Source organism: Papio anubis, chromosome 20 (genome assembly GCF_008728515.1).
Source record: "Papio anubis isolate 15944 chromosome 20, Panubis1.0, whole genome shotgun sequence".
In the NCBI taxonomy this organism is placed as follows: Eukaryota; Metazoa; Chordata; class Mammalia; order Primates; family Cercopithecidae; genus Papio; species Papio anubis.
The window spans coordinates 5,182,368-5,203,711 of NC_044995.1; the positions used below are offsets into that span (position 1 = coordinate 5,182,368).

At 58.6% G+C, this 21,344-nt stretch overlaps 2 protein-coding genes across 2 annotated transcripts in view; one reads left to right on the top strand and one right to left on the bottom strand.

Annotated features, from left to right (window-relative positions):
- MYH14 (myosin heavy chain 14) overlaps positions 1 to 2,458 on the top strand; it is a 119,641-nt gene extending 117,183 nt beyond the window's left edge. The window contains 2 exon segments of the mRNA XM_031660367.1: positions 980 to 1,152; positions 1,559 to 2,458. Coding sequence (XP_031516227.1) covers positions 980 to 1,152; positions 1,559 to 1,709 — 324 coding nt within the window. The 3' untranslated portion in view covers positions 1,710 to 2,458.
- Positions 2,459 to 3,856: 1,398 nt separating this feature from the next.
- Positions 3,857 to 20,948, bottom strand: KCNC3 (potassium voltage-gated channel subfamily C member 3). The gene is given in 7 exon segments (XM_031659203.1): positions 3,857 to 6,884; positions 7,933 to 7,992; positions 12,139 to 12,236; positions 12,238 to 12,266; positions 12,504 to 12,695; positions 14,855 to 15,962; positions 20,079 to 20,948. Coding segments are annotated over 7 exon segments (2,586 nt in total). The 3' UTR covers positions 3,857 to 6,655.
- Positions 20,949 to 21,344: the final 396 nt, after the last annotated feature.

The window sequence follows — 21,344 nt, forward strand, 5'->3', positions numbered from 1 at the left end:
ACCAGCAGATAATTACAGATTGTGACAAGGACTATGAAGAAAAAAAGTGAAGAGAGAGGAAGACACAGAGGACTAGTGAATCCTCTTCAGGTTGGGAGATCAGGAAGAACTCTCTGAGAAGGTGACATTTAAATTGATACCTGAAGGGTGAAGAAGAGCCAGTCAGAGGGAACAGCAAGTATAAAGGCCTTGAAGTACAGAAATAAGTTTGGTGAGTTCAGAACAAAAAGCAGACCAGTATGGTCTAGATAAACATCTGTTGTTATTTTAGTCCTGGTCTAGCTTCTTGGTAGAGTTTAACTTCTTCCCTCCCTTTGGCTGCCTCACCTCCCTACAAGGGCCCTTCCTAGATGCCAGAATTTATGAATTGCAAAGTCATTGATTCCAACCCTCTGTTGATGTGCCAAGTGCCAGGATGGTATCTGCACTCACTTCCAGTCCAGCACCTGCAAGTTGCTTCTTGTGATGGGAGCTCATTGACACCAGAAAATGTGGGGTAGGAGGGTTGAATGATAAGAAATGAGGTCAGATCATGTATGTTCCCTCCCTGAAGAGAGAGCTGGTGGGATCTGGGGAGGATCTCAGTGAAGTTGGTCTGGTCAGTGGGTTTATGGGAAGAGAGAATTGGACCAAAAAGAGACCCTGTGGGGCCTAGAGTGCAAGGCTGAGGGGCTGGACCCTTGTCCCAGGGGTACTGGGGAGCCATGAAAGGATTGTGAGCAGGAGGGTCTGGGTCAGCTCTGGGTATAGGAAGGCCTTTCTGAGGTCATGTAGAAGAAAACCTGGAGGGGAGAGACTGGAGGTCAGGGTAGAAGCTGGCATAAGGGATTTAGGGGAAAAGAACAAGGCCTAAACAGAGAGCAGAAGATGGGGCAGAGAGAGTCGGGGGCAGTAGGGATGGGGCAGTAGTGGGCTGTTGGGGAGGGAGGGAGTGATGACAGTACCTGGAGATATAACCGGTCCTCCTGCTCCCACCAAGCTGGAGAAGGGAAACCTTCGAGTAAAGCAGCTGAAACGGCAGCTGGAGGAGGCCGAGGAAGAGGCATCCCGGGCTCAGGCCGGCCGCCGGAGGCTGCAGCGTGAGCTGGAGGATGTCACAGAGTCGGCCGAGTCCATGAACCGTGAAGTGACCACACTGAGGAACCGGCTTCGGTATGGTCATCCCACGTGTAGGCCTGACGGGTGGGCAGCACCCTCACTCCACAAACCCCAGGGACGCGAGGCTTTGTCAGGGGCAACAGGAGGGGGAAATGGGATCCACGGGGGCGTGGGGCTGTGGGAACAGCGGCTGTGTTGCCGGAGAGCCAGATCCAGGTAACTTCTTTCTTCCCACACGCGTTTCTCCCTGTCTCATCTCTGTGCCCTCCTTTCCCACCGTGTACCACTGCCTTTCTCTCCTTTCCTCCTCTGTGTGTCCATCTCTCTCTGCCCCCCCATTGCTTCTGCCCGTCTCCCTCCATTTCTCTTGATCTCATCTCTCTCTTCTCCCTTATTTTGTTATCTCTCTCTCTTTCCTCCCCTCATTTCATCTCTGTACCCTGGTCTCTCCTTCCCACAGACGCGGCCCCCTCACCTTCACCACCCGTACGGTGCGGCAGGTCTTCCGACTAGAGGAGGGCGTGGCATCCGACGAGGAGACAGAGGAAGCAGAGCCTGGGTCTGGGCAATCCCCGGAGCCTGAGGGGTCCCCACCAGCCCACCCCCAGTGACCCTACCCTGTCCCCAGATGCACTAACAGATGGGGCCCAGCCCCCTTCCTCCCTGGACCCTACGGGCCCCTGTCCCAGAAACCCCGCCCTCTGACTTCCTGCCCTTTGGAAATGGCGCCGCACTCTGACGTTTATCAGACCCCACCTGGGTCCCCTGCAACCTCCCATCAAAGGATGACCCCTAAACACAGAGGAGCGGGCCAGGCAGGGAGGCAAGGACTGGAGCTACCTTGCTCGGGGGGAGACTGGGTGCAGTTGGCCAGCTGTGTTCCCGTCAGCTACCTGTCCTCCTTCCTTCCCTCGTTATTGATCTGTAGATATTAGGAAGGGAGTGACACGGCTCCTCCACCGTCCTCAGCCAGTACAGCCCATTCCCTCTGCTGCTCTCTCTCTCTCTCCCTCCCTCGCCCTCCCTCCCCTCTCGCCGTCTTTCTTGGCTTCTCTGAGGGTCTCTCTGTGCATCTTTTTAGGAGTCCGGCTCCCACTCTGTCTCTGCGTAGCCACTCTCCTTCCTCCATTTCTGCGTCCACCCCTGAACTCCTGAGTGGCCAAAACCCCAGGCCTCCACCAGCCTTGAACCCTTGCAAAGGGGCAGGACAAGGGGACTCCTCTCACTCCTGCTGCTGCCCATGCTCCGCCCTCCCTTCTGGTTGCTCTGAGGGTTTGGAGCCTCCCTCTGGGACTGAAGGAGTGTCCATTATCCTCCCAGCCTCCAGGCTCTGGCAGAAATAAACTCCAACCCAACTGGACCGTCTGTGTGGCTGTGTGTGTTCCCGCAGGGGGTCTCTGATGGGGCAGGATGGGCACAGGCTGCTTCAGCCTGCTGGGGCAGCAGGTCAGGCAGCCTGCTGCTTCGGATCACAGCTGCGTGGGTTTACAGGGGCCTCCTGTGGATCGGGCGCTTCTTAACTCCTTTCCTCCTCACCCCAGTGTATAATGGAAATATTCCCTCCACTATACAGATGAGGGAACAGTCTCAGAGCAGCAGCGTCCCTCACTCCACGCCCCCAGTGAGTGCTAGAACGGGTGTTGCACTCAGGCCAACTCTTAAGTGTTTGCAAAATAAATGACAGGCCTGCTGCAGTGGCTCATACCTGTGATCCCAGTGCTTCAGGAGGCTGAGGTGGGAGGATCACTTGAGCCCTGGGGGTGGAGGCTGCAGCGAGCTATGACGGCACCACCGGCACCACCGCAGTGTAGCGTGGGTGAGAATGAGATCCTATCTCAAAAGCAAAACAAAAACGCAGCTGTGGTGGTTTGTGCTGGGTGCTGTGCTAAGCACAGTTTATCTTAACCCTTAGCGCAGCACTACAGGTAGAGATTTCATTGCACTCCAGTGCCTAGAACAGTGTCTGGCACACAGCAGGCATTCACTCAATATTTGCTGAATAACTAGGTGACGCCCCTCCCACCCTTTTAGAGTTGTGGAAACAGGCTCAGAGAGGCTGAGTGACTTGTCCAGGGACACACAGCTACTAAGAAGTTGAAACAGTTTGAACCCAGACAGTCTGGCCTCAGAGTCAGCACATATAGAGTCAGAGCCCTCAGTCCCTGACCCAACCCTGGGGACCCAGGTCTATCCCTCCCCTGGGAACTAGGTACCCTCGTGTGGGGGCTCACGTTCCTCAGACTCAGTCCTCAGTGACTTTTCAGTTAGAGGTGTTGATCCCCATTTTTGCCATCAGGGAAACTGAGGCAAGTGCTTGCCCTAAATAAGGTGCAAGCCATGGAGAGGATGTCAGGACCACCAAAGCCCATCCTCCCCCTTTTTAAAAAATTGAGAAAGGGTCTCACTGTGTCACCCAGGCTGGAGTGCAGTGGTACAATTGTGGCTCACTGCAGCCTCGACCTCCCAGGCTCAAGCGATCTTCTCACCTCAGCCTCCTCAGTAGCTGGGACTACAGATGCCACCACACCTGGCCAATTTTATTTTATTTTTTGTAAACACAGGATCTCTTTGTGTTGCCCAGGCAGGTCTTGAACTCCTGGCCTCAAGCGATCTTCCTGCGTCCTTGGCCTCCCAAAGTGCTTGGATTACTGGCCTGAGCCACTGTGCCCAGCAATAGGGGCCCACTCTTGAAGTCCCAATCCCACTGTGCGCCCCAGCCCAAATCAGGAGACTTTCCCAGCAGGCACACAGGAGGCAATTTTTAAATGAAAAGGAAACGTTTATTTTGGTGGGGAGTGAGGGTGGGTGGGAAGGGGGCATGACACTTTTTCTTTGGGGAGAGGGGGGTGACATGCGGCAGCTTCTGCATTGGGCGGTTCATGCACCCAGGGTGGGCGTGGGGGAGGCTTGGGGAAGGGGCCGTGCCGACCCCTCCCTCCCTGCCCTGCGGGTGGGCTGAGAAGACCCGCCATTAGCACCAGAGTTGGACGATTTGCAGACCTCCCCTCCCCACACTGTCTCCGAACCCCGCCCCCATCCCTGAGAGCGCCCCCTCGCCACTCCCCCCACCAGCGACAGGCTAGGCCCGCCCCGCCCACATTTGAGTGAGAGAAACTTATTGCTGTGTGTGTGTGTGTTGGGGAGGGTGAGCCGCGGAGCTCAGGAAAACCCCCCCGCCATTCATTCCTCCCCAATCGCCCCGCCCCCTGGCCCGTGTCCGTGCGTTCCCGGAGCGCAGGAGGGGTGCGACATGCGTGTGGGGGGCGCGTCATGCAGCGCATGCGTGTAGGTGCAGGCACCCTGGCGGCCGGGGGAAAAGGGGGAGCTGGACTTGGAGAGAGTCCCTTTAGCTCGCTCCCTCCCTCCCCGAATCCCACACTGTTGACTTGGGGGATGGGGTGGGAGGGGAGGAGAATCACGTTTTGTAGAAGTTTATCATGATTGTGGTTATTTTGAAAAGCTGAACTAAAAAGCTGGGTACGTGTGGCGATTGGCGAGCAGGGGGAGACGTTGGGAAGAGGTCAGTACCCTTTGGAAAAGACCCTCACCCCCTTTCCCCGCCCCCTTCGGGTTTCGTGAAGGTCAGGGGAAACGGGGGGGGGGGGGGGAAGCTTGTTAAAGAAGTTGAACCCTTTGGCAATATAATCAGTCCCCACCCCGTACCCTGGTGTCTGGAGCCCCTAGCCCTTTGCCCCGCCCCCACCAAAACCCGCCCCACCCCTCACCCCTGATTCACCAGGGTTTAGGGTCCGAGGGAAGGATGGGGGGGACTCAAAATGCCCCTTGCATAGGAATCGTTGCATCGAGAATCGTGCTCAGTGACGCCCCCCATCCACCCTCGGGTGGGGGGTTCCTGAGGCCGTGGGAGCAGAGGGAGGGAGGTGGCTAATTCCGTGGGCCCCCGGCTCCAAAAGAGGGGTCCGCTAAGGAGTCTGGGACCGGTGTGGTCTCTGGGCTTGGGGGAGGTAGCGCATCCTTGAACCAGGATGGGAGGTGGGTAATGATCTTCCACCCGCGAGCGCGACGCGACGAGGACCGCTGGGGAAGGGGGGCTGGGATCCCAGCCGAGTTGGGTATGTTGTCGGTTCCCAATCTTCTGATATGCCAGTGTCCCTCCCTTCGGGAACAGCCTCTGTGATCGTTTGTGGACTACTTTAGATGGAAACACTCTAAACCTAAATAAACCGTGTCCTAGCCAAGCAGCGATGCCTGCACTTACCGGCTTCTGTACAAAATGCATATTAGAAACAAAACTTAAAACGAGTGTTTGTCCTTATACTGCCTCAAACCTTAGCACACCACCAAGGGTACAAATACGACCCTCTGGGAAACACTGGTGTCTGTGAAGAGGGTACCTTTGGGGCACCATCTCAGGGAGGGGACTCAGGGTTAGGCGTAAGACAAAGAGGGTGCCTGGGAGGGTCTGGTTCCCTGGAATTGCAGACAGGTTGCGCCTATCTTGGAAGTTCTAGCGGCAAGGGAACCTGGGCTGGACAAGTCTGTTAGGGCTTTGGGGGTGTGGGTGGGGGACAGGCCTGAGGATTTGGGGGTGTCCAGGAAATGTCCGTTGTGGGAAGGATTTGGAGCATCCCAAAGGCTGAATTTGAGCTGAAAAGAGCTAGGTCAAGTCTTGGAGGTTCGAGAAGTGCTGGGATGCAGTTCAGGGAATTTGGTGGGGGTGTTTAGGGTGGCGGGAGTGGGGGGGGCGGGTGGTGCGGGGAGCCTCTGTGTGCAGAGGTTAAGTCGCAGGAGTGTGTGGGGATTGGGAGATGTGGGGTGCCAGGGTCAGTCTCAGAATTCTGGGTGCAGGTCTCATGTCCTGGGAATGGAGGGGGATAGTTGGGGAATTTCGTGTGCTAGGGCCAGATCATCCCAGGAATTCTGGGATAGGAGGTCTGAGTCCATGCAGCAAGAATAGAGGCGAGCAGGTCCCTGGGGGAAGGGGTGGATGAGAGGGTGAAATTCACCAGAGGAATCCTCCTAAAAGCTGAGGGAGCAGGTCCGAAGCCCGCCCCGCCCTCCCACCATCTGAACTCAACTCCGATTTGGGGCTTGGGTAACTGTTCCTCCTTCCCCTACATTGTTTCTAGTTTCTGGTTTGTTTTCTCCTAATCAACACACAGGGTTGGTTGTCCTCCCGGGGTGAAGGTTGGGAAGGCTGGAGACCTTAAAGGCCAGCCCAACCCCTGGGAGGTGCCAGCCCCCTTCCCAGACTGCCTGCCCCTCAAACCGGCGCATGCGGCCCCTGGCGGCTTATTGCTGAGGTGGACTTTGGAGTGGGGGCTCCAGGTTAGGGAAGGCATGCAGTGTGTAGGGGGAGGTGCCCCAAGATGTAACTGGCATAATTTGGACTTATTTACACAAGTTGATGGGAGGGAGGGTGTCCTATGGCTCGTGGAGACCTGAGAAGGCTTTTTTTGGGGGGGGTGGAAGAGTTGGGGGGACGGGCTGTGGCCCCTCTCTCCATCCTGGGGGCCCAGGTTGGGGGTGAGGGGCCCGGGGGTGTCTGCTGGCATCGTCATCTCGGTTGCATATTATTAATGACTTTTTGATTTTTTTAAAAAAACCCTTTTCCCCACCCCCCACCCCCAGCTCCTTTGACCTTCTTCCTGGTCACCCCCGAGTCCCCCCACAGGGGGGAGGGGAGCGCTAGAGGATGGAGGGCAGGGTCGGGGGAGCGCGGCGGGCGGCCCGGGGAGAGCCAGGGGGGGTGGCAAGGGGCGCGAGGCGCAGGGACACCCCGCTCAGGCCCGCGATGCTGCTCAGGCTGCGGGATTTCTCGTAACCTGGGGGGTGGGGAGGTGTGCAGAAACAGGGGGGAAGCACGAAGATGAGGGTGCAGGGAAGGGTCCGATAGAGAGACCCAAGGCAGGGAGAAAGAGAGAGAGAGAGAGAGAAATGGAAGGAGAGGACAAGAGATACCCAGAGAGACAAAGAAGGCAAGAGAGACAGAGACAGGCAGACACAGAGACACAAAGGACGGATGGCAAGAGACAAGAGATGGACAGAGATGGACCAAGGAGATGGAGAGAGAAAGTGAACAAATCGGGGAGTCAGTCAACATCGATGAGAAAGGTGGAGACATCGGGGAGGGGGGAGAGACTCCGGATTAGGAGGCAGGTTGGTGCCCACAGAGCCTCCCCCGCCCCATTCCCACCACAGTCCGCCCCCCTTCCCCCCTCCATTGGTCCCCTCATCTCAGGCAAAAGGCTGGGGGCAGCAAGGCGGGATGGTGGGCGGCAGGGGCGTGGGGAGGGGCTGGGTGGAATGCACGTGGGAGCAGCCAGCGGAGAGGGCAGGGAACGGTGCGGCCGCTGTGGCGGGGCTGGGGGCTGACCTAGTTGTAGGGAAAGAGGGCAGGCAGGGGGTGGGGTCTGCGAGGGGGCTGAGTGGAGCGAAGCTGGCAGTGCCCTTGGGGAATCAGATGAGAACTCCAGGAGCCAGGAGCAGTGGGGGGGGGGGGGGGGGGGGGGAGGCTCCTCCAGAAGATTCTAAGGACGGGGGTGGGGGGGGGGGGGGGGGGGGGTGCTGGGGAGAGGGACATCTTTAAAAGGTCCAAGAAGGCTCTGGGCTTCTGACGGGTGCGGGAAGGCTCTCACGGGCATCTCACAGCTAATGGGACTCAAGATCCAGCAGCAGTGTGTGTGGTTTCTACAAAGCCTGGGTCTGCCTGCACGGTTCTGCAGCCCCGCAGGGAGTTCTGTGGCTTTTCCAGGCAATGCTAAGGGGGCTGTCTGGACAAAGGTGTCTTGACCATAGCAGAGAGGGCTTGGGGGTAGATTTGAAGCCCAGTGTCTTGGGGACACCCCCTCCCAGCCATTCCCAATTGCTAACCTGGGGGGAAGGGACAGGGGGGGACCGAGAGTCTCGCGAGGTCTCAGGCGGTGACAAGAGCTGGGGACAGAAATACACAGAGTCACGGGGGTGGAGAGAGGATGGTCAGGGGAAACCCCCCAACACAGCCTCACTGTTGGGGGGACGGAGAAACGCCGCCGGGATCTCTTCCTCCTCTCTGGTGTTTTCCGGGGGAGGGGAGCAGTGAAATGGGGGGACGGCTGAGACATCAAATATGAAAGGAGCTTCCGGGGTGGCTAGGGTAGGGGAGGGGGAAGGACGGGAGGAAGGAGAGTGCTGGGGAGGAGTGGGAGCCAGTGATCAGGTGAGGGCAGATGTAGGTAGGAGGGAGGAGCATGGTGGAGGACAAGCCTGGAGGGAAGGAGGGTCTTGGGAGGACTATAGGGAACAATTACGGAGGGAAGAAGCCTGGCGCAGTGGCTCACACCTGTAATCCCAGCACTTTGGGAGGCCAAAGCAGGCAGATCACTTGAGTCCAGGAGTTTGAGACCAATCTGGCCAACAAAACCCCGTCTCTTCTAAAAACACAAAAGTTAGCCGGGCGTGGTGGCAGGCACCTGTAATTCCAGCTACTCTGGAGGCTGATGCAGGAGAATCACTTGAACCCAGGAAGCAGAGGCTGCAGTGAGCCCAGATTGCACCACTGCACTCCAGCCTGGGCAATAGAGCGAGACCCCGTTTCAAAAAAAAAAAAAACAAAAAGGTTGTGAAGGAAAGGTTGTGGTGGGAGAGACTCTTGGGGGAAGGAGCATGGGGGACAATAGGTCAAAGGGGTCTTGTGGGAGGGAGGGTTGTGGGGCTGAAGGACAGCAAGGAAAAGGCTTCCAGAGGGCTAGAGGGGGAAGGATCCAGGGCACCAGGGGTAGAGGCTTCAGTCAACCCCATCAGCTCCAGCCATGATTTGAGTTCAATGAATGGATTTTGGCATTATAGGCAAGAAAAGCAGGAACCTCCCCCACCCAGCCACCCCCACCCCAATCCTCCCTCACCCATAGGCCCACACCCTCCCCACACCCCCTCCCCCTCAATCCCACAGGGGCCCCTCCAGACCTGGGGGTGGGGAACAAAGGGAGGTAAAGGACTGGGAGTGGGTGCAAGCAGGGGGAGGAGTTAGATAGGAGCAGAGAGGGGAGTGGGGGGGGTAATGAGATGGAAATGGACAATGATGGGGTGTGGGGTTGCAAAAAGGAGAGGTGGGGGGGATGGAACAAGAGGAACCATACAGTCCCCACTGTGGACTAGGAGTCTGGAAGTCTGGGGTCTCAGCCCTTGTGCTCTGTGGCCTGGGGTGGTGGGTTGGTCATGGCCTTCCCTGAACGTCTGTGAAACACAGAGGTTTAGGTGAGGCCCCCCAAGTTCCCCTACGGCATCGCCTTAGGCTGTGGACAGGGATTCTTTAGGATGTGTCTCTGCATTTCTAAAGAAGAGTCCATAGACAGTTGTTGAATGAATGCGTGATGAATCACATACCTTCAGGCGGCTTCCCTTCGCATCTAAGATAAAGTCCCGTCTCCTCACCATGGTGGAAAACCCGTCCTGATCTTTCTCCCTGGACTCCAGCAGCCCTCTCCCCTTGGCCGCTGGGATCAGCCTCACTGTGCTCCTTGCTGTCCCTTGAACAAGCAAAGCTCATCCTCCACCCCCTCCCGCGGGGAAGCTCAGGGTCTGTGCACTTGCTGTTCCTTCTGCCTGCCTGGCCCTTTTCACCCTCCAGGTTCTGTGTCACCTCCTCAAAAAGTCCTTTGCCGAACTCCTTTTCTTCCCCAGAGACAGGGTCTTACTCTGTACCCCCAGGCTGGAGCACCATGGCACAATCATGGCTCAATGCAGCCTCCCAGACTCCTGGGCTCTGACAATCCTCCCACCTCGGCCTCCCAAGTAGCTGGGTCCAAAGGCATGCACCACCACACCTAAGTTTTTTGTTTTTGAGGAAATGGTCTTGCTGTGTTGCCCAGGCTGGGCTCAAATTCCTGGGCTCAAATGATACTCCCACCTTGGCCTCCCAAAGTGCTGGGGTTATAGGCGGCAGCCACTGTGCCCTGCCACACCTCTTTAACTGAAGTGGCCAGAGTAATAGTCTTGTTCTTTTATCTTTATCTTAATTGCTTCTTTTCTTCTCTCTTTTTTTTTTTTTTTGAGAGGGAGTCTCACTCTGTCTATAGCCCAGGCTGGAGTGCAGTGGCATGATCTTGGCTCACTGCAACCTCTACCTCCCTGGTTCAAGTGATTCTCCTGCCTCAGCCTCCTGAGTAGCTGGGACTACAGGCCTGCACCACCACGCCCGGCTAATTTTTGTACTTTTAGTAGAGATGGGGTTTCACCATGTTGACCAGGCTGGTCTCGAACTCCTGACCTCAAGTGATCCACTCTCCTCGGCCTCCCAAAGTGCTGGGATTACAGACGTGAGCCACCCCACCCAGCCTTAATTGTTTATTTTCTGCTTCTTCCTATGAGGGGCTGGAAACTTTTCCTATAAAAGGCCACATAGTAAATCTCTTTGGCATGGGGGCTGTATAGTCTCTGTCCCAATTATTCCACTCTGCTGTCGTAGCTTCACATGGTTGTGTTCCAATAAAGCTTTATTTACAAAAACAGATGGCTGAAAGATCAGGCCGTCAGGCTGGAGTTAGTTTGCTGACCCCTTACAATCCAGAGATTGTAAACTGTGATGGCAGATTCATGCTTCGTGTAATCCCAAATCTGTAGTGCCTGCAACTGTGTTCTCAAGAATCAGTTGTGGCCATGGGTGGTGGCTCACACCTGTAATCTTAGCCCTTTGGGAGGCCAAGGCAGGAGGATTGCTTGAGCCCAGGAGTTCAAGACCAACCTGGCCAACATAGCGAGACCCCATTGCTTGAATCCAGGAGGCGGAGGTTGCAGTGAGCCGAGATTGCACCACTGCACTCCAGCCTGGGTGACAGAGCAAGACATGCTCAAAAAAAAAAAAAAAAAAGAATCAGTTGCTGAAACAGTGAATGAATGGATTGAATACACGAATGAAAGGAGCTAGGAGTTGGCTCGAGTTGTTATGAGGATTAAATAATATATGTTAAATTCCTAGCATGTGGTGATGCTAGGAACTTGGCGATGTTTGGTGAATGATTCCTCCACTAAGTAGCACCACCCTCTATCCCCCTCACTTCTGCATGGCCAGCAGCCCCCAGCCTATCCCTTCTGATCCCTGACCCCTGACTCTCTCTGCCTCGTCCCTTCCTCTCCATCCTCACAGCCCTGGCCCCAGCTCAGGCTTCCACCTGTCACCTCAGCCTCCTCTCCAGTCTCCTGACTTCCAGCCTCCCACCTCCAGTCCGTCCTCACAAGACCCCAGAGCTGTCCCTTCCAGCTCACCTGCCTCCTCCCCAGGCCCCCAGACAAGGCTGCAGCGTCTCAGCCTGGCACCTGCCTCATCTCTACCTGAGAATCCTCCCGCCAGGGTCTAGTCTCCTAGGTTCTGTCCTGCAGTCCCCTCCAACCATTCCTGTTGACGGGATTGCTTCCTCTGCATGTGGCCAGAACTCCTGCTCAACCTGAAGGCCCCATTGCAGATACCGAGTCTTCCCTGATGCCCGGCCCCACCCCCGGGAGTTTCTAGTGTTCCTGTTACTGTCTGTGCTCCCTCCACTTTAGCACATATCGCCTCAAACCGTGACTTTCTAGGTCTGTGTCTGCCTCCTGCTCCAAAGCGGAAGCTCCCGGGGGCATGGATTTTGTTCATGGTTGAACTCCCCATGCCCAGTACCTAGGACGCGTGGGTGCTGTCTGAGGGCTGGCCGAATTCACAGAGGCATGGACGGATGGCTAAGCCTTTCTCTCCCCATTCTTACCCAGAAGTGTTCTGGGTATGCCCCCCACCCCCCGTTTTCCTGATTGAATTAAAAAAAAAACAAACCCTGGGGCCAAGGAGGGAGGCAGAGATGGTGATGGGGGTGAGGAGGGGTCAGTCGTGAGGGCAGGCGCGGTGTGGGAGGCAGGGTTGGGTTAGTTCGGGGGTTAGTGAGGAGCAGGGTGAGTCCTGGGTAGGTGGGTGTGGGGTCAGTGTCAGGAGCTGGGGGTTAACTGGGTGCAGCTGCTTGCAGTGAGGGGCCGGAGTCTCGGTCAGTGGGGGCTGCATGTGCTCAGAGGGGTTAGTCGGGCAGGAGTGGGGAGTCTGGGGGTCGGGGGCATCAGAGGGTGGGGGTTACTTACCCCGGGGGGAAGGGGGTTCGTCCACTAGGGGGATATCCAGGCCGCGGCGTTGGCGTTGAGGTCGGGCAAGAAGCTTGGGGGGCCTGGCTTACGCCAGTCTTGGGGGGGCAGTGGGGGAGCACCAGTGGCTGGGGGTGGGGGAGAGGCCAGAGGGTTGGGGGGATGGACATGGAATAGACAGGTGAAGGGTCAGTGGTAAAGAAACTTGGGGCGGGGGGTACAGGGAAGATCTGGGATGGAGGCGGTTTGGGGTCAAGGGAAGGGGGAAGGGAAGTCCAGCGCCTCCTCCCCCATCCCCCGTTCCTCCCTCCCCTGGGCAGGGGAGAGTCAGGGAGGGTCCCCGGGGCCAGTGGGGGGACACTCACCTTTTCGGATGGAGCCGTCAGGGGAAGGGGCATAGTCGGTGAGGAGGAAGCAGGCTCGATCCCGGCTGTAGCGGCCACGGCTTCCAGGAGTGATGGGGCTCTTGTCTTCTGGGGACATGGCGGGCTGGTCAATGGCTGGGCAGTCCTCGTGGGCAAGTGCAGCTGCTGCCGGATCCCCATTGGGGCGAGGATCTGCATGCCAAGGGGGTCAGAAACAAAGGAGAGTGTGAGGTGCGGTGGACACGTGGTGGGGCGAGATGTTTGCGCGGAGCAGATGCTGGGAGCGCCGGAGCATGTTTGGCACTGGAAGTGGAGATTCAAGGGCAGGGTGATGGGAAGGAGTGGCCAGGAGGGTGGCAGGGGGCACAGTTGGGAGAGGGTGTCAAGGGGGTGTGGCTGGGGGGTGATCATAGGGGAGGGTGTTGAGTGCTGGGAAGGGCAACTGCAGTCGGGAAGGGTGGTCTGGACAGGGAGCTGGACAGATTCTGGTGGTGCAGGGAGGTGTTGAGAGCTGGGGTGTGGTGGTGGTGCCAGGTGTGGGGTGCCAGGAAGGGCAGGACTGGGGTGGGGTGCTGTTTAAAGATATGGTCTGGAGCTGGGCACAGTGACTCATACCTATAATCCCAGCACTTTGTGAGGCTGAGGCGGGAGAATTGCTTGAGGCCATGAGTTTGAGACCAGCCCTGGTAACATAGCAAAACCCCATCTCTACAAAAAATAGAAAAATTAGCTGGGTATAGTAGTACACGCCTATAGTCCCAGCTACTCTGGAGGCTGAGGCAGGAGGATCACTGGAACCTGGGAGGTCAGCCTGCCGTGAGCCATGATAGTTTCACTGCTTCAGCCTGGGTGATAGAGTGAGACCCTGTCTCCAAAAAAGATAAAAGATGCCAGGCGTGGTGGCATCATCTGTAATCCTAGCACTTTGGGAGGCCGAGGTGGGTAGATCACTTAAGGCCATCCTGGCCAACATGGTGAAACCCCGTCTCTATTAAAAATACAAAAATTAGCTGGGCACAGTGGTGGGCGCCTGTATTCCCAGCTACTCCGGAGGCTGAGGTAGGTGAATCACTTGAACCCGGGAGGCGGAGGTTGCAGTGAGCCACGATGTTGCCACTGCACTCCAGCCTAGGAGACAGAGTGAGACCTCGTCTTGGAAGAAGAAAAAAAAAAAAAGAGATGGTTGTGGATGAAGCAAGCTTGGTGTTGGGGAGATGAGGCAGTGCTGAGGGGTGGTTGGCTGGAGCGAACTTCAGGGGGCTTGGCTGGGGTAGGGGTAGGGGTGGAGGGATGACTAGAGAGGATGTGGCAGGCTAGGAACTGGCTGTTTAGGGAGCAGTGCTGGGCTCTGGGAAGGGCACCAAGGGGAAGGGCTGGGGAAGGTGAGAGATGGGAGGTGGGACGTGGGGGTCCCCTAGGCTCTGACTCCGGCTATTTTTAATTGGTGTGAAACTGGGTCAGCGGCTGAGGGAGCAAGATGGGGGCCAGGTGGCCCAGCTCCCTTTCTTGACCTACTTAAGGCGGGGCGATGCAGCGGGAGCCGCCAGCCTCTCCTTCCTCCCAAACTCCCAAGCCACTGCCTCTGAGGCATAGACACCCCCTGAGGGAGGAACACACACAGAATCACAGGGAACTTTCTTCTCCCTCATCTCTCTCGCTCGTCTCTTCCTCTGAGCAGCACCTCTCTGGATCGCTCTCTGGGACTCTCCCAGGCTGCCAGCAGCAAAGCCGACTGACCAGGCCCTGGTTTCCATTCTGCCCTGGGGGCTGTGCCCTGGCCTGACTCTCTGTTTTGAAGTCTGTCCGCCTCTTGAGCTCGCTGTCATTAGAACCCAAACTCTGCCGCTGACCGCCCCCACCTCCGCCCAAAATCTACATCCCATCTCTTTCTCTGGTCTCCATGACAATCTCTCGGTTTCTGACTCTCCGTCTCAAACCATATCGGCTTCAGTCTCTCTTCCCTCAGGGCTGTCTCCCGGATGCTCAGATGCTGCCACCATCCCTGGGGTTCTGCCTTGGGTCTGCCTGTGGTTCACGTGAGACCCTCTCTCTGAGCCCCTCTCCTCCGGGTCCCTCTCTCTGTACAGCGGAGAGTACACTCTGACACTGCCTCTGCCTCGCCAGCCCCTCTGAATACCTTGCAAATCTGTTTCTCCTCAAAACTCTTTCACATGAAACCTATGTCTCTGTGTGATTATCTGTGCCTCCTTGGCCTGAGCTCCTGCTGTTGGCTTTTTTCTCCCTCACCTCTTTGACGCCAACCACCCCAGGCTCTCTGAACCCTGGCAGCTACCTCCCCAGTCCTCCCCGGGTCTCCACCTGTGTCCCCGACCCCTGACGCCCAGGCTCACCTGCCCGGTTGATCTCAATCACCTCCTCCTGAGCCAACGGGCAAGGCTCGCCGGGGGCCGGCAGAGGAGGCAGCCCCATGATCCCCAGCCCACCCGCTCCCCCCCTGAGCAGCCCGGGGTGCGTGTGGGGCCCCGCTGGGTAGGCCCCGGCCACAGTCACCCCCATGGAGGGTGGGGTGATGGGTGGCGGCGGGCTGATGCCCCCGCTGCCGTGGTGCGGGTGGGGCGGGGGTGGCGGGGGTGGGTCAGGCTTGCAGTAGTTGGGCGAGCCTGGTTGCGGGGGCCGGGGGATGTGTTTGTTCTTCTTCTTGGGCAGCTTCTGCTTGGCCATGGCCAGCGAATAGTACATGCCAAAGTTGTTGACAATGACGGGCACGGGCATGGCGATGGTCAGCACCCCCGCCAGGGCACACAGCGCCCCAACCAGCATCCCCGACCATGTCTTGGGGTACATGTCTCCATAGCCCAGGGTCGTCATGGTGACCACGGCCCACCAGAAGCCAATGGGGATGTTCTTGAAGTAGGTGTGGTTGGAGCCCAGGATGTCATCGGGGTCGGCGCCGATGCGCTCAGCGTAGTAAATCATGGTGGCGAAGATGAGCACCCCCAGGGCCAGGAAGATGATGAGCAGCAGGAACTCGTTGGTGCTGGCGCGGAGCGTGTGTCCCAGCACGCGCAGCCCCACGAAGTGCCGGGTCAGCTTGAAGATGCGCAGGATGCGGACGAAGCGGACCACCCGCAGGAAGCCCAGCACGTCTTTGGCGGCCTTGGAGCTGAGGCCCGAGAGGCCCACCTCAAGATAGAAGGGCAGGATGGCCACACAGTCAATGATGTTGAGGCTGCTTTTAAGAAACTCCACCTTGTCTGGGCAGAAGGTGATGCGCATGAGGAACTCGAAGGTGAACCAGACCACGCACACCCCCTCCACGTAGGTCAGGAAGGGCTCCGTCTCCACCTCCACGTTGGTGATGTTCTCCGGAGGCGCCCCGGGGATCGGGGAGGCCTGGGTCACCGTCTTGTTGCTGATATGGATGAAGCCCTCATGGGTTTCCAGGCAGAAGGTGGTGATGGAGATGAGGATGAAGAAGAGGGAGGCGAAGGCCACATACTGCAGGGCAGGGAGGGAGAGAGAGGAAGAGGTGACCTAGGCATCAGGTTGGCCATAACATCCAGAAGACCCTTCCAGTGCCCCCTTCCCCAGCCTCCTGGGCCCAAACTCTGGGCAAAATCCAGGTGTCTCAGCCCTGTGGCTCCATCACTTCCAGGATCCCATTCTCCCCTCTAAAGCTAGCAAAAGGGGAGAGAAAGGAACAGAGGCAGTTGGAGACGAGCTGGCCCCAGCAGACGCAGCAGATGGGCAGCTTCTTTCCTTGGAAACATTTCTGGCCCCTTGCTGTTTCCTAGACCACCTCCCCCCACCCTCCTGTTCCCTGTGTCCTATTTCAAGGCTCCCCAGCAGGGTCCATGGATTCTGCTGTAGGACGGGAGCCACAGGGCCTAAGATCACACATCCTGTGTGTCTCGGAGGCTTTAGGGCTCAGCTTGGAGCTGAGCAGAGGGGAATGGGAAAAGGTGGGCAGGGAGGCAGAATCATGAGGTAGTTAAGAGTCAGAGAGCCTGGGTATGAATCTGGCTTTTAACCTGTCAAAACTGGGCATGGAGATTGAGCTTTCTGAACCAGAAGTTTGTAGTGAGATTGTTGTGAGGATTAAATTAGATGAGTGTACGAAGGACTTGGCTCCAAACACAGTGCTTGGAGCAGTGCCTGGAACACAGTAAGAAGACCTGAGCTGTTGTTAGGGTATGCAGGCAGCAGTTAGTTGGGGGGCAAGGTCAAGGCCTCACCCAGAGAGGACAGGGCAGGGGTGGTGCCACAGAGGGGAGCTGGGGGTCAGGGCCCTTAAGGGAGGAGGGGTTGAAGGGTTAAGCCTGCAAAAATGGAAGAAGAGATAAAAAAGGAGAATCAGGCAGGGTTTACAGCCCTGCAGAGGAAGGGAGAGTCATTAGCCTGGATATTGTGGGAGAAGGCAGAGCCAGGGCCAAAGAGAAGTTAGGGCATTTGCCAAAGGGGCAGAGAACGAGGCGTGAAGGGTCCTGAGCCATTTCAAGATGGGGGATAACCAGAGTCCTGCCACATAGTGATGTGGGTTTTGATGAAGGCCTAGAAGAGGAGGGAGTGGGGTCAGCGTCTGGGAGAAGGAAAGCAATGGGCCAGGCCCCTAGAGATGTCATGGGCTTTATCAGATAAGCATAGGGGTGGGAGGGGAGAGGACTGCATTGGAGAGGGAAGGAAGACAGGTGTTATAGTAAAGAGAGGGTTTTAATCCTCTGGGTAGTGGAGGAGGGAGGGCATGGGGAGTTTTGCTTCTAATCAGGGGCACAGAGCACGGAGAGGCTACTGTCGGACCACAGAGAGGACCTTGGACTTTGGGGTGGGCCAAGGGCCAGCACTGTCCCTCTGTGCACCCCACTTCCTCCACAGGGGTTGGACTCTGGGCTTGACTTCACTGAGGTACAGAGCTGGGAAGTAGGGGGTGGAGAGTTTCAGGGCCACAGAGAGGACCCTGGACGTTTGGGTGGGCTGGGGGCCGGCGAAGATCCTCTCAGCACTCCCCCCACCCCCACCTTCGCTTCTCTGCAGTGGTTTAAGAGGCCAGAGGCCTCCGCAGAGCGCATGCCTGGTTCCTCCCCGCCCCCTCCAAGCCGGGCGCTCGGCGCTAGCTGCAGCACCGCAGTGGGGGCGGGCCGGCCGGGCCGGGGGGCGGGGCGCACGGCGGCCAGTACCGCGGACAGCTCCCCCGCCGCAGTGCGCAGCCGCAGCGGCTCGGGGCCGTCTTAACCCCTTCCGGGCCGGAGCCTAGTATTCAACGCGCAGCCGCAGTGTTGCTGCTTTCCGGCGGGAGGCCGCGGGCCAGGAGTCTAATTAACTCCTTCCCTTCTAGGGCACAGGGAAAGGTGGGCACCCGCCGCAGTGCGCAGCTGCAGAGGCTGGACGGCGTCGGGCTGGTTTAACCCCTTACTCCAGGCTGTGTCAAAAGCAGAAGGGGTAGGAGGGCCTGGAGTCTCTGTAAAAAGGAAAGGAGTGATTACGAGGAAGGGGGCGGGGGCAAGGGGCTGTAGGGTTGGACCCTCCACTTTGCTTTGGACTCAGCTCCCAACTCATGCCATCTCACTGGGAGGCTGGAAAGGGCTCGGCACACCGTGGACACCCAAAACACATTTGTGGAGTAAATGAGTATCTCCCGTAGCTGTCCCGAACACCTAGCCTGACCATCACAGAAGAACTCTACATCCCGCCCCTCACCTCAGCACCCTTCAATGGGGTCACAGGAGAGAAGGGCGCCCCAGGCCATGGGGGAAGGAGCCGCTCAGTGTCTTGAGGGGGCATCTAGGGCCATGTCCCTTCCGCACCTCCTCTTCCCCACCTCCCCCCATCCAACCCCAAATCTCGCCAACTCAGCGCTTTCTGGGGACCAAACTTTATGCGGTGGCTCCAGGCGCCCCCCCCTCCCCCGGCGCGAATGCGGCACTGCGGCTCCGCGTCCTTCCAGGCTCAGGACGCGGCACGGTGGGGGGAGGGGGTCAAGACCTGCTCCTCTGGGTGTTTGGGTCCCCAGGAGCCCCGGAGGGGGTCCTGGGATCGCTCTTATTTCCCCCATTTCCAATTGCTCCCATTTTGCACTGCCCCCCTTTTCCACCACATTCTCCCTCTGGGGTCCCCTGGACAGGGAGGAAGTTAGTAGGAGGAAGAAGTTCAGGAGAGAACCCAGGGGGAGGGTAGTCATTTAGCCTAGGAAGTATATGGATGCTTGAGGAAAGTTTTCTGGGAGCGATGGAGACAGCTTTAGGGAAAATTTGTAATTTGGAGAGAGAGAAGGCAATTTGGTTCACTTCGATGGAGGGGGACAGACTGAGGGGCTAGGTTCTGGGTTTTGCACAGGTGGGGTTCGAGAAAGGAAGAGGGCAGGTGGAAGGAATCCCAGGGCAAGGCAGAAATAATTGTAAGCTATTTTGAGATGAAAGTTTTAGGGCTGATGATTTGAGGGGCGTCCCAGGGTTTTAGGTTAGAAAAAGTTCTAGAGCAGCAGGGAAAGTCACTTAGACTAGGAAAGGGGCCATGGGGTCTTTGGATGGGGGGAGTCCCAGGGACAGAGAGTGTACTGTGCAGTTAAAATGATGGAGGGGAGAAGCTGCGAGGATCTATGGAGGAGGAAGAACAATCCTGGAGGGTTCTGGAGAGGAAAGGCATATGATGGGGGCATGGGATGCTGCTGGAGACACTGAGGAGGAGTGTGAAAGTCTTGGGGGAAGTCTGGAGCTTTATGGAGAAAGTCCTTGGGATGGGAGTTGGTGTGGAGGTTGAAGAGTGTTGAACACAGAGTGAACACAGAGGGGGCCTGGAGGTTCCAGCGGAGAAGATGCCCCAAGACTCAGTATTGCAGTGAGGGGAAGGTGAAAATGTCCAGGCAAGAACAAGTGGAGGTTCAGAGGGGTCCGGAAGGCTGTGAGATTGGGGTGGGGGAGTTTTCTGAGACTTTGAGAGCAGAAGATGCCGCAGGAAGTGGGTGGAAAAAATAATCAGGAGATTCAAACTTGGAGAGAGAGGTCTTCTGGGAGAGGGGCCACGGGGTGAATCAGGGAGGTGCCGGGAGAGACTGAGAGTTGAAGAGGGTGCCCTAGAGAGTCGGGAGAAGGGTGGGGAAGTGGGGGACAGTGTTCACAGGGCTTAGGAGAATTTGAGGGCTGAGAAGGGATGTCTTCTAAGGGCTTGGGGAAGGTCCAAGAAACCGAGGGCTGGACGGTGACCAAGAGTAGTGAGAAGAGATTTGCAGGGGCCCAGGAGACATGAGGGTTGGGGAGGGTCTCAGAGGAGCCCAGGAAAGGTGGGGACCGGGTTGTTCAGAGAAGCACGGGAGATTCACGGTCTGGAGGAAGTGTCTAAGGGTCTAGGCTGGTCTTGGCGGCGGGGCCGGGGGGGGGGGGGGCTTTGGGGGGGGCTGGAAGAGCCTGAAGGTTGGAGATCTGTCTTTGGAGGATCTGGGGGATGGCTGCGAGAGGGGGGTGTGTTCGGAGGAGCCCAGGAGACTCGACTGAGGAAGAGGCTTCCAGGAGGCTGAGAAGCCTAGAGAGACCCGGAGGGGTGGAGCCGGGGCGCTCCTGGGAGACTGGGGGGCGCCTAGAGAGGCGGGGGTGGGGTAGATGGGGGCCCCGAGAGCGCGCTCACCCTGGCAGCCCGCGACGAGTAGGGGTCCTCGAAGAGCGCCCACACGCGGGGCTGCCAGCGGCGCCACCACGTGCCGCCCGCGCCGCCCGCGCCCCCTGGCGGCCCCCCGGCGCCGCCGCCCGCGTCCTGGAAGCAGAGGCGCTTGAGCTCGCCGCCCGCTCCGTCCAGGCCGCCGCCGCCCGCGCCCGCCTCATCGTCCAGGCCTCCGTCGTGGGCGCCCGCGGCGTTGGCGGCGTTGGCGGCGCCCGCTGGGTCGGGCGCCTCGAAGGAGTCGAGCGCCTCCTCGGCGTCGCGGTGCTGCCGGTAGGTCATCCAGCAGCAGGCCTCCACGTCGGTCTCGTCGATGCCCCAGAAGCCGAGCTCCTCCTCAAACAGGGGCCCGCACACGTCGGCCGGGCAGTGCAGCTTGCCGGTGCGGTAGTAGTTGAGCACGTACGCGAAGACTCCCGGGTGCCGGTCAAAGAAGAACTCGTCGGCGCCCGGGTCGTAGTCGAAGCGTGCCGCCGCCTCGGGCTCCGTCAGGCCGGCCAGCCGCGTCCCCGGCAGGGTGCGCAGCGTCGAGCGGTACGTCTCATGGCGCACGCCGCCCACGTTGATCACGATCTTGCCGCTGTCGCCACCGCCGCCGCCGTGCCGCCCCATGGCCGCCGCCGGCAGCCCGGGGCATGGCTCGGCGCGCCGGCCCCCGGGCCCGCGGGGTGCCGGGGGGCCCGCCGGGGACGCGGCGGGGCCGGGCTGCGCAGGCTGCTGCTGCTGCGGCGGCAGCAGTGGCGGCGGCGGGGACTCGGGCGGCTGCGGCGGTGGCGCCGGCTGCTGCTTGCTGGCCCCCTGGCGCCCGCGGAAGGACGAGACGCAGACTGAGCTCAGCATTGGACGGGGGGCGGGGCGGGAGGGGCGGGGACGCAGGGGGCGGGGACGCAGAGGGAGAGACTGACGGGATTGGGTGGGAGGAGGAGCGAGGTGACGGGGGCGTTGCTTAGGGGAGACAAACCAAACTGATTGGCCTGGGGAAGGTGGGGCGGGGCTGTGGCCGGGAGGAGTGGGGCGGGCACTCTAACGCGACCCAGCTAGACGAGGCCGGGTCGCCAATGAGACACAGCGATTGGCTCTTTCTCAGAGAGCAGGGCGGAGGGGCGGGGCGGGGCGTCAAAGGAGGCGGGACCGGTTACTACTGATTGTGTTCGGCTGCACTGGGAGCTAGGGGAAGGCGGGGCTAGATATGACAGAGAGACCTGATTGAACTGAAAAAAGTGCGGGCGGGGTAGA